At 36.7% G+C, this 14,350-nt stretch overlaps 1 protein-coding gene across 2 annotated transcripts; it reads right to left on the reverse strand.

Moving 5' to 3' along the window:
* Positions 1 to 1,445: 1,445 nt before the first annotated feature.
* On the reverse strand, positions 1,446 to 8,603 carry LOC128558969 (long-chain fatty acid transport protein 2-like). Of its 2 annotated transcripts, none has more exons than XM_053549519.1 (6): positions 7,430 to 7,610; positions 7,092 to 7,283; positions 6,324 to 6,423; positions 4,958 to 5,159; positions 3,189 to 3,286; positions 1,446 to 2,913 (listed from the first exon to the last, which is right to left on the reverse strand). In XM_053549519.1, the coding sequence occupies exons 1-6, from the start codon at positions 7,466 to 7,468 to the stop codon at positions 2,600 to 2,602; spliced, it is 945 nt and encodes a 314-aa protein (XP_053405494.1). In that variant the 5' UTR covers positions 7,469 to 7,610; the 3' UTR covers positions 1,446 to 2,599. The 2 variants fall into 2 exon arrangements, with proteins under 2 accessions (XP_053405494.1, XP_053405493.1); XM_053549518.1 differs by lacking the exon at positions 7,430 to 7,610 and adding an exon at positions 8,208 to 8,603 and having other exon boundaries at positions 1,454 to 2,913.
* Between the last annotated feature and the right edge of the window lie 5,747 nt (positions 8,604 to 14,350).

Raw genomic sequence — 14,350 nt, forward strand, 5'->3', positions numbered from 1 at the left:
ACAACCCTGTAAGTTTGGGACTGGACCGGCTGAATGTTGTAGACTTATAAGACAAACCCCGCCTCGCTTCGCCTCATCCTTCGAGCCGACTTCTTTCCAAACAAGATTTTCTCCAGAATGTCACCCCGCAAACTGCTTTGTAACCTCGAGACTCATTATATTTTCGAACAAATGACAAAGTACATCCTGCTCTCTGTGTTTCCATTGTTCCTAAGAAACCACGCAGATAGGAACTTTTCTTAAAGTTAAATTAAAATTGTTTAAGCAAGTGTTGTTTTTTTTTTCAAATATTGGCCATCATAATATGAAAGGGCTGTTAACCAAAAGAAACTACCACACGTTCACACGTGCATGCACGTACGCACGGGCTTTGATCATCATATAGACGAGAATGGCTACGTAAAATAGGAGTTTTTTTAGAATGATAATAAATAAGAAGGATCTCATTATATTAACAAAATGCATGCACAAACCTCAATTCGATCTTTTGTCTGTATGAATAACAATAGCGTCTTAGTTTATACTAATTTATATTTCAGCTCGATTGTGATGAAAGCTTGAAGCTTACCTGAACCACTCTAGAGTCCATTTTCTGGAAAATCCAGTACTGGGCTTAGTCGTGGTCTATGTGGAACTCGAACCCTGGACCCCCGGGATAAGCGGCCGACACCTTAACCGCTAGACAACCGCTCCTTTTACCTATAGCTTCTTGACGAGTGCTTTATCCTACCAAAAAGTTTCTAGCACCAGAAGGCTCTGGCTTGATATGGGACCAGGATAAACATATATTCATAACTTTATCATGACATCAAGAGTTCAAACTGACCAGTCAGAAGACTGCATTTTCAAGCACCTACCAGTTTGCACTTGGGTAAAACGAGGTATTTTTACACCGAACATAAAGTGATTTTAGAAGTAAATATCACACTATTTCAGAAGTAAAATTAGATTTTTGACTGCACATTCCCAAGGTGATGCTACAAACTACAAAATTTTAAAGTTTCATTGAAATATTATATGGATTAAATAGTGAGATTTTAGTTTAAAGTTTGAGATATTACACAAAGAGTCTAGTCCGAGTAAATTGTAATCATTACCCAAGTGAAAATTAGTATCATTCCGCAATGTCTCGGACATGTTAAAATTATGATATTCGAACCAGAAGACTTTTGTTTGATGATTTGACCAGGAAAGATGTTCTGTGTGGTCAAAGCTTTCAGTTGCAACTAAAGTAAAAATTGTTTAGAGGTAACTAATTGTTCATGCAAAAGCTGAAGCGAGCGTATGCATAGTTATGATCATGTAAAATCTCTAAATAATAAATTATAAAAAGAAACAAGTTAACAAAGCGGTAACATTTTAAATTAACGGATGTACAGGCAGGCCAATATGTAACATGACCTAACATTATGCAAATTTCACTTGATCCTAGGAGTAGGCATGAATAAATTTACACATAAACATGTATGAAGACTGCAATAAAAACTTAATAGCTGTTTGTTTTCATGGCTGCCGTTTTGACTGTTCTAAAAACAGAATTCCAAATAGCCATGACCTTGGCCTTTACAGGCAAAATTCATATTGTCTCTAACATTGGGACAAGAGTCCCCTGTATGAGTGCTTTACCGCAGGTACGCTAAAGAACCAAGGAAGCTTCTGGAATTGTAGCATCTTCAGTATCATGCAATATCCTCCCACTAACTTTACCAACAGTCGTCTGCAAGAGTCGCTCATATAGGTTACTGGTGACAACTTATAATAAGCATACGTACATACAATCCCGCTCATGCTGCACAACCATTAATAGCTAGGAACAAGTCAATCGTCTTCCAGAGGAGAGTTAGTATAGTTCAGCTCTACATGTGAGCAGTAAAAGACGCGCCACAAAATAACTGTATTCTTTTGTATTTCCATGATGGTGATAATGACTGAATAAATTTGCAGGTTAAGTTGTGAAAATATTTATTCAGGGCGGGCCTTAATTGTCCATCTGTCATCATGCAGTATAGCTGCATCATATCAGTATTACCAGAATGATTTTCACGAAGTTCATGTGGGGGAAAAAAGTAGGTCACCAGGTTGTGGTGGGTCTTTAAGCCCAACACTATGTACAACTGAAGGGTTACAAAATTTAGACAATAGTTTCATTGATTACTGACAGCAAATAAGAAATAAAAACAATGAGATTCGAGAAGTTCTAGTACTTATTTTCAGAAATATACGAGTATTACATAAAAAGTAAATAAAAAAGTCCCAAAAGCGTTTAGTCACACAGTAGAGATTTGATAGAGATAGATCAATTAAAGATGATGAACTTTCTCTAAAGTATCAAATATTTATATAATATGATAAGCTTTTTCATAGGTTTCTGAAGTAACCTTAGCCTGCTGGCGGCAAGTGATTCTGCCTTTGCGACCAGTGCAGACCAAGATCAGCCTGCACATCCGTGTAGTCTGATCATGATCTGCACTGTTAGCCGTTCAGTCAGTATATTTTTGGTAAGCGCCCCTTTTACCGGTTAATGGTTCTGTCCAAATTGAAAGATGGACAAGTTCATTATAGAAATTTAGCCGGGTAAGAGTTAATAATGAATATTTTACTAGAGCCTCGACTTTGTAAGAAACTGACCGTAAGTTTCAACAGTAAGTGGTGAATATGTTTTATTTTGATCGTCGTAGTAAAACAACGGGTCGTCTATATCTTGTGGGTGAAAGCCTTCTTTTCTCAGTTGTGTTTTCTGTTGTTTTAGTGTTGTTGTAACAGCCTGTTCTTTTGGAAACCTTAGAAACAAAGGTCTGGCATAGCTTGGTAAATTTCCCGTTGCGTGCTCGAAGATATCTTTTAGTATCTTTAGCGAGATTGCCATGTTATTGTTTAAATGAATGGCTGCCATACCCGCTCGTCCTTCTGTACCTGAAAAATAACCATACTGCATGTGCATGGGTAGATTTTGACTTCATTTCTTTTCTGAGCAATGTCCCGCCATATATTCCTTTATCTCAATGTGTCTCTTTACACTTAAAGTTATCTTTGTAAACTCTTAACGGGCTATGAAAGTGTGTGTTCACATTGGTTATACTGAAAATGGAACAAAAAGCATTGTAGACTAAAACTTCACAAATGATTTCGCGTTTTACTTGGAATTTCCACTCTATGAACAAAACTCTATAGAAATATTTTACCAATACCTGGAATTTCCACTCCGTAGACATTCGCATCATGAATGACATCGAGTTTTGCCAACACATTTGAAACTTCATATGTTGCAACATTTTCACCCCTCCATCTAAAAAGTTAATTGTAAAATAAATCTAAGCTTAATGGAAAACAAATAATTTCGAATAGCATTGGCAATACAGAAGTCTCCTACTAGTATAAAACTTTGTTAATGTTCGTCCCTAGTGGTTGTTGGCAACAGGGTTAAGACTAAAATGCTTCAAGGCATTTAGGAGCTAAGAAAAAAATACTGAAATTTCAATTATGATCTTGACCTACAAGCATAGATCATGTACACGACTCATTGTCTCATCATGGGAAATATTTGTGTCCAGTATTAAAATAATCCAGCAATGCAGATAAAAATTATGAAGCGGAAACAAATTGTTACTTGACCTTCAATTGTGACCTTGACCTTTAACCGACAACCATGGGTCATGTGCACGACAAATGTCTAATCATGGGGAACATTTCTGTGTAATTAAAAGGTGTGGGGCAGAAATAAATTTTCACTTGACCTTAATCAGTGACCTTGACCTTTAACCGACAAGCATAGATCATATGTTGACATATTGTCTCATCATGGGGAGCATTTGTGTGTACCACCAAGATAATCCATCCATACATATAAAAGTTATGGAGCAGAAACAAATTTTACTTGACCTTCATTTGTGACCTTGACTTTTGACCTACAAGTATAAGTCATGTACGTAAATTATTTACACATTGCAATCTATACACTTACCAAGTTTTAAGAACCTAGCTTGAATACTTCTTGAGTAATTGCTGGATCCAGATTTGCGGACGGACAGAAAGACGGTTGGAAGGCATTCCTATAGTCCCCTCCGGTGTCCCACCGGTAGGGGACTAATAAGCTATCACAACTGTACTTAGCGGATTACCACGGCTTAAGCTACACACTGTCCTGGTTTTAAATAAGTTGTACTTAAAACCACCAGCGTCTCAACAGTTTGTTTTTGAGAAAGTCAGGCGCGAGCGAAGAGCGGAGAAATATATATTTTTCTTGTTTTGGCTCTCGATTAATTAATGAAAAGCTTAAAATAGATAGAATGCACAGCCCTGCCCTTTTAAAAATAATTTACTAGAGATTGGGAAAAAATGGGTAAATTTTGGTTTAGACTGGTGCACAACACAGCAAGTAATAACATTTGCCTATAATGTATTTGAAAATCTAACAGAAAATATGTAATACATCCGATTTAGTACCACTTTTAGTGAATCAATTTGCAAAATGAACAAATTGCACAAAAATGTGCAAGGAAGGTATAGGAAAAAAACAACAGTTACTGCATGCATCTACAAAGCAAACATCTGACATAACTTTTGATTACCAGTGTTGGGGTCTACTGTTGTAGACACCTTTACACTGTTACGTCCATAAAAGTGGCACACCAACAAACTTTGGCTTTATTTTTTTCAATTGGACCAGCGCAAGCAAAAAACTGAAAGAAAATACTTATTTGTTTCTGATACAATTACGAGCGGCAAATCCGATGAACAACTTTTTTAATTTGGTGAGACCTTACCATATAAGGTCCACCGCAAGTGCCCAGTGGTGCTAACTCGAGAACAACAATACTATAAGATTAAGAAAGAAAGCCTTTGAAAGCACGAAACTCTGAATGGCTACGCTAAAGAAGAATTCAGAACGAACTGAACTAAACAGCTTATTGCTGTTCACAAAAGCCTAACAAAAACCACTAGAAAATAGAATATTTACCTGAAAGTATCTCCAATTCTGTCCTTAAAATACAGAAAGTAATCCGAATCCATTGACAACATATCTCCAAAATTGAAGTAACAGTCTCCTTCTTCTAGAACATTTCTAACCAACTTCTTCTCATTCATTTCCCGGCCTCCTTTGTAGAACTGATGGTCCTTGTAGACTTGAGGAATGGCCCCAAGAAGAAGGCCTGGTTCACCTTCCAACAAAAGTTGAACAACATTTACACATACATTTTGGCTACTGTGAAATCTGAAGTATTCCACTATCGGGGTAAGTGTATGTTGATATATCACCCACAATTTTAGATGAAGTAGAAACGTTAAAAGGGAGTGCAGGATATTCTTAGAGTCATGTATCATCATATCAAGTGTCACTTAATACCGACTAATTACCTTACATCCTTTTCAAGTTACCGTTGGACTATTTGTTACAAAAGCAACCAGATTTGTTTGACATAACATAACAATATCTCCTCATGGTCCTTAATTAACCGTAACTAGTGTCATTTTTGTACTCTATATGCGTTTCATGTTATCTCAAGATACAGGTGGCACCGACTGGCAACCGGCAATTGGCATATGTCAATCAGCCTTAAATTATTGACTGCCAAACCGTTTTCAATCTTATGGTTATTGTGACATTGACCTTTCGTCAGCTGGTAAATAAAAACAGTACGGATTGCAAGCAACCAACTGGTCAAAAGCATCCAAGTCATGACGCTTGGCTGCCGAAGCATACACGTCATCATAGATATACGTTCTAAATATCCAGTCATTATGGCCTTTTCATCTCAACAATGATCTTACGAGGGATAAAAGTCGTACACATAAACATCATTTATTTTCAGCAGATATTTCCAGCCATAAGGTCATGTGGTCTTGACCCTTCACTCACTGACCCAAAATTAGCGCGTTTATATCTACAGCTTTTTTAAACATGCCCCTTCATTTAAGAAATTTGAAAACAAAGATCATGTTATATGAGCCGCGCCATGGGACAACCAACATAGCGACTTTGCGACCAGTCTGATCAGGATCCATGCTGTTCGCTTTCAGAACCTATTGGAATTAGAGATACTGTTAGCGAACAGCATGGATCCTTACCAGACTGCGCGGATGCGCAGGCTGGTCTGGATCAATGCTGGTCGCAAAGCCACTATGTTGGTTTTCTCATGGCGCGGCTCATATAATGGTTGTGATTAACCTTTAACAAAAGTCATAGTCATCTACATGAAATGAAAAGTATTCACAAAACAAATTTGTTTGATTACATTTAATTGTACGTAAAATATATTAACTGTATTATATTAATAAAACGTAAAAGAAAAATCAAAATACAAAAGACTGTTTGAATAACCTACCAACTTTGACAGGTATACAATGTCCATTCTTATCTCTAACCACTTCCCCTGTATCGATATCTGCTTTAACGAGCAACTTCTTGTATACGTCCAGCTTGTACTGAAACAAAAAAAAAGCCCAAAGTCGAGACATGTGGCATTCTGAATTCGACATTTTTGTTAATGTCTGAATTTTTTTGATCTTTTTAATAACTTTTAGATATAGAAGGACGTTGTCAAGAAGGTGACTCATACCATATAAAACTACAAAAAAAAATATATATTTGTCATCAACCTAGAATAGTGGTTTGTAAGCTGGGGAAACTGTTACAGTTAAATAAAACTAATTAATTATGCATATACTCTTATGTTGAGATACTAATTAAAAAACACTTAAAAAACAAATATATACTCTGGTTCCACAGAACAGGGAGGAAAGATTTATTTCTGGAAGGTGACCATAGATACAATTATTTCGTTTCAAAAACACCTGCCTTGATCAAACTGTTAATTAATGGTGAATAAGTTACAACAATCTTTAAATTTTGAATTTTTCAGGCAAGCTATCAGTGAAGAACGATTTTTAGAGTTCTGGTATTCTAGTTTGTCCATTGTCATTTTTTTATGAAACATAATTTTCTGTTAAAGCCGAAATATGCCGAAGAATGCCGAAATCGCATACGGAGATTACGTCATCGCACGGAAATTGCCGATTGTCATTAGGGGTTCATTATCTTAATGTGAGACTTGATTAGATTTAAGTAACATTGTAAATATAATATAACCTACCAATAAAGGGGAATATCGGCCACAGGACCCAGTTCTGTTGCTAAGGTTGATAAAGCCAGCTGTTCCCTCAGTTGCCGCAAAGAATTCACAGATTCTAGGAATATTGTACCTCTGTTTGAAGGTCTCCCATATGTCTGCCCTCAGTCCATTTCCAACAGCCACTCTCACTTTATGTTTACCATCCAGGTTACTCTGAAAGTAGTTGTTGGTACAAACGTATTGCTCTTTTTATGCATACTAATACAAATGTATATTTCATACTTGTCGCGTGCATCGGTGCTTTACACTGGGAACGTTAAAGAAACAACTAGGTCGTCTATTCATACAGCTAAAGTTACCTGGACAGGCCTATATCTAAAAATCTCTCTTTTGATCATTGTTCTGTGTTTGTTGTTGTAATAGTGGTCGATTCCCTATATATTGTTGCTGTAATAGTCATTTTCCTATGTTTTTGTTGTAATTGTGGTCGTTGCCTTATGTTCTCCTTGTAATAGTGGCCATTGTCCTATGTTCTTGTTGCAATAGTGGTCGTTGCCCCTTGTAATAGTGGCTATTGTCCTATGTTCTTGTGCAATAGGGGTCGTTGTCCTGTGTTATTGTTGTAATCGTGGTCATTATCCTATGTTCTTGTGGTAATAGTGGGCATTTCCCTATATTCTTGTTTCCTGGATTGCTACAGTGAAGCCACTTTTGATTAAAGTTCATTAAGGCTTTTAATTTTATGTTATAAACAGATAACCAGTTGTTCATTTACATGCTCTGCAAAATGACATGGTTAGAAAATCACAAATTTCAATATTTCGCATGAACTCATACAATTAGAGACATCAAAAAGAAATAATATCAAACCTTTGGCAAATATAAGAGAAATTGAATTTAACAACAAAAATATGCCAGCCACTGTTACACCTCAAAATGGTAGACATAAATGAGCACAGTCCCTGATGTAGGAAAGAAAACTACCAAAATGCGTTCCGTTCCATGATCCTTAACACATGATATGTACCATTGCAACGCATTTTGTCGCTACCAAAAACTCGTCCGAATTAATACGTTGCTACCATTTTGAAGTGCAGCCACCTTACAAACATAGGCGCTACGAGCCGTTAACATTACCTCGGGTACTGTTAGTAGATACCGACAGAGCTCTCCTATATATTGTATCACTGTCACATTGTGTTTTCTAACATCTTCAAAATATTGATGAGCAGAAAATTTCCGTTTCAAAACCATTGTAGCACCTGTAAATCACGTGACTGGGTTACTTGACGATTCAACGACAAATGATTTCCAACATGATATTGTATGTCAAAATTCATGAACGGAGAGCATTACTTCTCTAAGAATCCAACTCCGAAAATGTGTAATAAACTTTAAATGAATTAAAATTTTGCAAGGACTGTGTAAATACTTAGAAATATTGTAAACATCAGGAAACACATGCACTTAAGCATACACTACTTGTATATAAAAGTTGGAACTACATAGTGCTGTCTGTAGAGATACTCAACTAGTCACAAATTCTGATTTACTAATCAAATTACCAATACATCTTTACATTGTATTCACTTGTCCCTCACCACAGTGCGTTTGAAACCTCACTTTGGATTTTATGTGAGGAAGCCATCCAGTCGGGTTTTAAAAAGTCGGTGGTTCTATCCAGGTGCCCAACCCGAGCTTAACATAATGCCTGAAAGTGCGCCTGGGGTCTTCCTTTACCATCAAAAGCTACAAAGTCGCCATATGACAAATGAACCGTGCCATGTGAAAACCAACATAGTGGGTTTGCGACCAGCATGGATCCAGACCATCCGCGCAGTCTGGTCAGGATCAATGCTGTTCGCTTTCAAATCCTATTGCAATTAGAGAAACTGTTAGCGAACAGCACGGATGCTGGTCTAGATCCATGCTGGTCGCAAACCCACTATGTTGGTTTTCTCATGGCGCGGCTCAAATAATTTTGTCAGTGTGATATACATTTAATTCTATCTGATCTTGTTAAGTCCTTGAAAAAAAAAAACAAGTTCAAACCTTGGTAAACCTGATGAATGCATGCTTTACATATATCTTAGATATCAATACGGAAATGAAGCATAGTCAAAATCTGATTTGTCACATGTGAATATTAATAAAGTGCTACAACGAGGGAAAATGAGTGATAAATACAAATGAATGAAATAGACCTTATTCCACTTGTTTCTTTGACAGTTTAGTTTCAGAGCGGACGGAGAGTGTAGTGGTAACACTGACCACGAAACCAAGTGTAGTGAGTTCGAGTCCAAGCTCCTCCAATTATAATTACTAACATTGGAATAAGGGTCTCGTGTGTGTGTGTTTCTTGAATCGGAGCGTCTTCTGTATCTTGCACTGTCCTCCCACTCGACAGTCTTCCGAAAAATTCACACACACACGCACGCACGCACGCACACACACACACACACACACACACACACACAATTTAATTAAGTTATAGTACACATCTTACAAGCGATTGTTCATGCAGTTACTTACTTAAACAGGGTACAATTTAAAATTAGCTATGTTAAGTAAGAGGTATACTGACGTTGGAAATATTTATTAATACAAAAAAGGACATAATTTTCGTGAGCAACATACCTGTGGTTCCTGAAGTAAATATGTAACAACATGGCGTATTGTATACCATTCCTTGTCTCACACTAGGACACACGGGTACCGGAAGCGCAGCGAGCATTAAACTATCCCAGGATTCGTAGCCTATACCACGGTTCCGGCCTTGGACAAACACGGTTACCTCACCAATATCCTGTCTAACTTCCTCTACTGAGTGTACTATCTGATCAGCTATGAAATAAATAAATTTATCAGTAATAGGCTTTATTAATAAATGATTAAAGGGAAAACTTTGATAAATGTATATAGCAACTGTTTTGGTATTTGTTTTTGTTGGGTTTAACGTCACACCGACACAGTTACGGGTCATATGGCGACTTTCCAGCTTTTCATGGTGAGGGAAAACCCCATGTGCCCCTCCGGGCGTTATTTGAGTTATTTCATCATGGATGAATACCTGGGTAGAACCACCGTCCTTTCATAAGCCATCTGGATTAACTGGTTTAAACAATATTCTATTAATCACAATTCATTTACATGTACATTTATCAAAAAGGCATACAGGATTGAGTAGGAAGCTGAAAGCTTATTTGAAACTCTCTCCTTGATGAATTCCTAATATGAAGAATTCTACGCCCTAAGTTAGCCGTGAGCCCACATCGGCGAAAAGAAAGTGATTTGAAGTCAGTGACCTTAACCACTCGGGCACGGAAGCCCACTATAGCACCTGTATTAGAAAGAACCACTTTGGTGAAAACAAGTGGGACAGACTATCTCTGGAGGTTGTTAATATATATGCTTTGTTTATACTATCAGATAAATCGTGTAAAATTCATTCAAAAATTATTTTCATTTTGTTTATAACAGCTGTGTTGCATATTTCTCGCATAGTACCCGTGTTGAAAGTATTAAAACAAACATGCAGATTTCAAACAGATTACTGTAAGATTGAAATAATAAAAGAAATCAACAAAGTCATGATAGAACTTTGAACGTTATAAAAATAGTTATAATTAAAGTAAGGGGAAGATTTACAATTTTTCATTGCCCGCACAGGCAATCGGCGTGTGACTTTGACCCCTTATGAATGATGGACCCCCACCCTGTTCTCTACAACCCAGATCCCCAACATAATAACAAAAAAACACATTTCCAAAAAAAAAAAAAAATGCTATATATAAAAAAAAATAAAGGTATGGTACTTCACTGCCAAACATTAAGCAAAAAATGGTATGGCCTCAGTAACGATCTCACTGCGTACACAATTTTCGGCCGATTTTTGAAAATCTGGTCTTAATCAACGCATAAAGCATAAATCTTAACGGTAAACATGCACTTTGGTCTCAAGGCTGCATCATTTTGATGCAGCGAGACGCTATTCTTTGACAAATATCATCTCGTACACGATGTGACCTAACCCATATATTTCTCGAGTCAATAGACAAGTCAATGGCAGCCACCTATTCCCTTCGTTATTTCCAAGCACAATCGTGGCCAGCCTTTAGAAACATAAATAATTAGTCGCTTACCTATAATTACTTCGTCCCGTTTCCGTCAATAACGATGCATCGAGTCAATTGCCCAACGCGGTATTCTCTCAAAACATCAGCTGCCATGTTTATACGGTGACCCGGAACTGGTTTACTGCGCAACCTTTTTGCGATTGGTCGATTCCGGAGGTGTGTTCTCCACGTGAGCTGGTACCCTACTTCTACGTTATCTACCGTGTACACATCGGTAACCATAAACAGTAAACATTGGCGGACTTTTTAAAAGTAGCGTGTTTTTTTTCCGAACTATACAGTTTTCGACGCAATCAAACAGTTATTTGTACAACATGTCATTACTAACATGGTAAAGTATCTTTTCCCTTTTTCTCCAGCGATGTAATATGCAGTTACGTAACATATAACAATACTTTTGTTGGTCTAATAATGCCAATGATTACATGCATAATTATAAAATTTCAGTTTTGCTATTAAAGACATTTTCACTGTTTTTAGAATTTTATATCAGGTAGGCCTAGTGGTGAACAGGTTATGCTACAACTGCCTGTTTGATTCTCAGTCTGTTGGAACTTTCCTTGAACACCCACTTAGAACAATGAAAGTAACAGTTAATATACGAATAATATCTGCAGATGAATCTAAATTCCGTTTGTACTTTTTGCATGTTTAAATGTTGTGTTCTGCTCCACCAGAGCTACAGGGCTTTAATGGTAGCTTGCATTTCCACTACCGTCCATGAACAGACTCGATCAAACTGCTTCTGCATTTTTTTCATATTTGTTGTGTTGAGCGATTTTAGGAGTTTCCACCTTTGTGTATTTCAAATTATGGAATTGTAGAATAGTTCTCATTTATAAGTATATATGTAGTATATATGTTATGTTGAAAAAGTGACATCATAAAGTTGAAGTAACATTTAAAACAAACTTATTAACAATACTGTTACCTAGTTTGCAATGTTTTTGGGTATGTACATCAGACATTTCATAATTTTTCTAACTTCTAGTACAGATATTTTCAAAATAGTTATGCACACTCTGAACAGTAGAAGCGTGCACCTTTCCGCTGATATTTCTTCCACTTCATGTGGTGTTTTAGTCCAGCACAGTTTCGATGTAGCCATGAATCACAGCTATCACACTGAATCCATTCTATTCCCTGATCATGGCTATCACAGATTTTGCACTTTACATTATCTTCATTATCAGATAATGGGTCAGGCTCTGTAACTATATCTTGAGGAATTACTGAAGTACTAGCAGCAGATGCAACTGCTACTGTTTCAGATGAAGTGGGTAACTCTTGTTGAAATGATGGCTGTTGTTCCTGTTGTTTTTTAGATTGCTTCAGAGCAGTGCTCTTTCCTTTACTGGTCACTGTAGATATACCTTTAGTAGACACTCTGACCTGTTTTCTATGAGCCATCTTTTTCTCAACCTTGAAACTGTCGAGAACATCCTTTCTAAATTGGTTTAGCATTACCATCAAATAGTATTTTATAATACATCTGTAAATTTTTTCAATTTGAGACACTTGTAAGGTCATACTTTTCAGTAAATCATCAACAGACTCTTGTGATTGAAGAAATTCTTCACACGCTTCATTTTGCTGAGAACAAATCCTCACAAACTCTTCATACAGCGGAACAGAAGATAAAATTTCACTCTGACATTCCTGGAACATTTGACTCCCCATCTTATTCAAATTTTCATTTATGAACAAGGTTAAGCATTTTTCAGTTAACTTCAAAAAGAAATTAAACAAGCTGTCTGGGATGTTTGTAAGTCCTCTGTTGAAGTTCTGCCGCCTTGATATATCCAATAGAGAATCTGGCTCTGCTGTGCTGGCTAAAACATTCTGCTCTTCAATTCTAAGATCATTTAAAATTTTCACTGCACATTTTGCTTCTTCATATTCTTCTTTATCGGTCTGCTTATCCGAATATCTATGAGATTTTTTTTTTTTACAAACTTGTGTCGAACTTTTGCTATGCAATATCCCCCAACATACCTCACTCGAACACGAGAAGCTTGGGTTATGGTCCTTTTTGATATTTGCCTAGATGATGGTGTCACTTTTTCGGCTTGTTTACTTAAAATGTATTTTCTGAGCTCCACAGAAATGTTGAAACAAATATGCTGGTGACTGACAGTATAACTTTGTTCATTTTGAAACAATTTTAAGCAGTTCATTCTAAACTCTAAACTGTTTGCATGTTGGTGAATTTTTGAATAAAAGGAACCAAGATCTTTTGAAACAATTTGACCTGTTTCGGTTGAATTGCACTCATCCATTATAGAACTAAGCTTATAGAACTCATTTCTGGCAAAATACTCCAATTTTGATTTATCCATTGATGGTAAAATTTGGTTTGTTTCAAACTGCATTGGATTCTTCGGTATAATGGAATGAGAAGATAAAACAGGCAATACCTACAAAAAACTTTCTAATTCCGATATTTTGTAATGAGTATATTAAAAAAAATATGCTTAAATAATAAATATTTTGATTGTTTTGATCGCTTCCGGGTTTTATAAATCTTTAGAGTAAAATATTTTCACTGGTTGACATTGACAGCAGTCCAATCGTTGGTACTCTTACAGACGTAAAATCACGCCACGCGGCATACAGTACTATCAGTCGGATAGCGCATTTATGCGATCCTCGGCATACACGCCTGTTATCTTTTGACGGATAAATACGACATGCGGTACTCGATAAAAGTTAAAATGAACGCATAAATGCGATCTGCGTCCTTAATGAGTTAATTGGGTTAAAACTTCACACATACATTTGTGGTCAATAGGCGGTGAACCAGATCAAGTTCCATAATTGTGACATACATTTTACCAAAGTAATCCCCCTTTCTAACTTAGAAATTTCAACATTAAGTCCTCGTATCAGGTCTTTTTTCCAGAAACTACTAGGTTTATTTGGTTGAAACTTCACACATATCTTCATGGTTAGTAGGGACTTTTGGCCAATTAGTCAAATTTGCAGCTGCATAGATCTGTACACGTGAGTCTAAAACGATAGCATTTACACCTACAACACCATTCTGATTTACATGCACATTTGGTTTGTTCTTTATAGCTGCCTGCAACTGGTGGAACGCACAAAGCGTGCTGCATACCAAGCTAGTTGCATACGGGAACAAGC

The sequence above is a fragment of the Mercenaria mercenaria genome, chromosome 8, assembly GCF_021730395.1.
Source record: "Mercenaria mercenaria strain notata chromosome 8, MADL_Memer_1, whole genome shotgun sequence".
Lineage (NCBI taxonomy): Eukaryota > Metazoa > Mollusca > Bivalvia > Venerida > Veneridae > Mercenaria > Mercenaria mercenaria.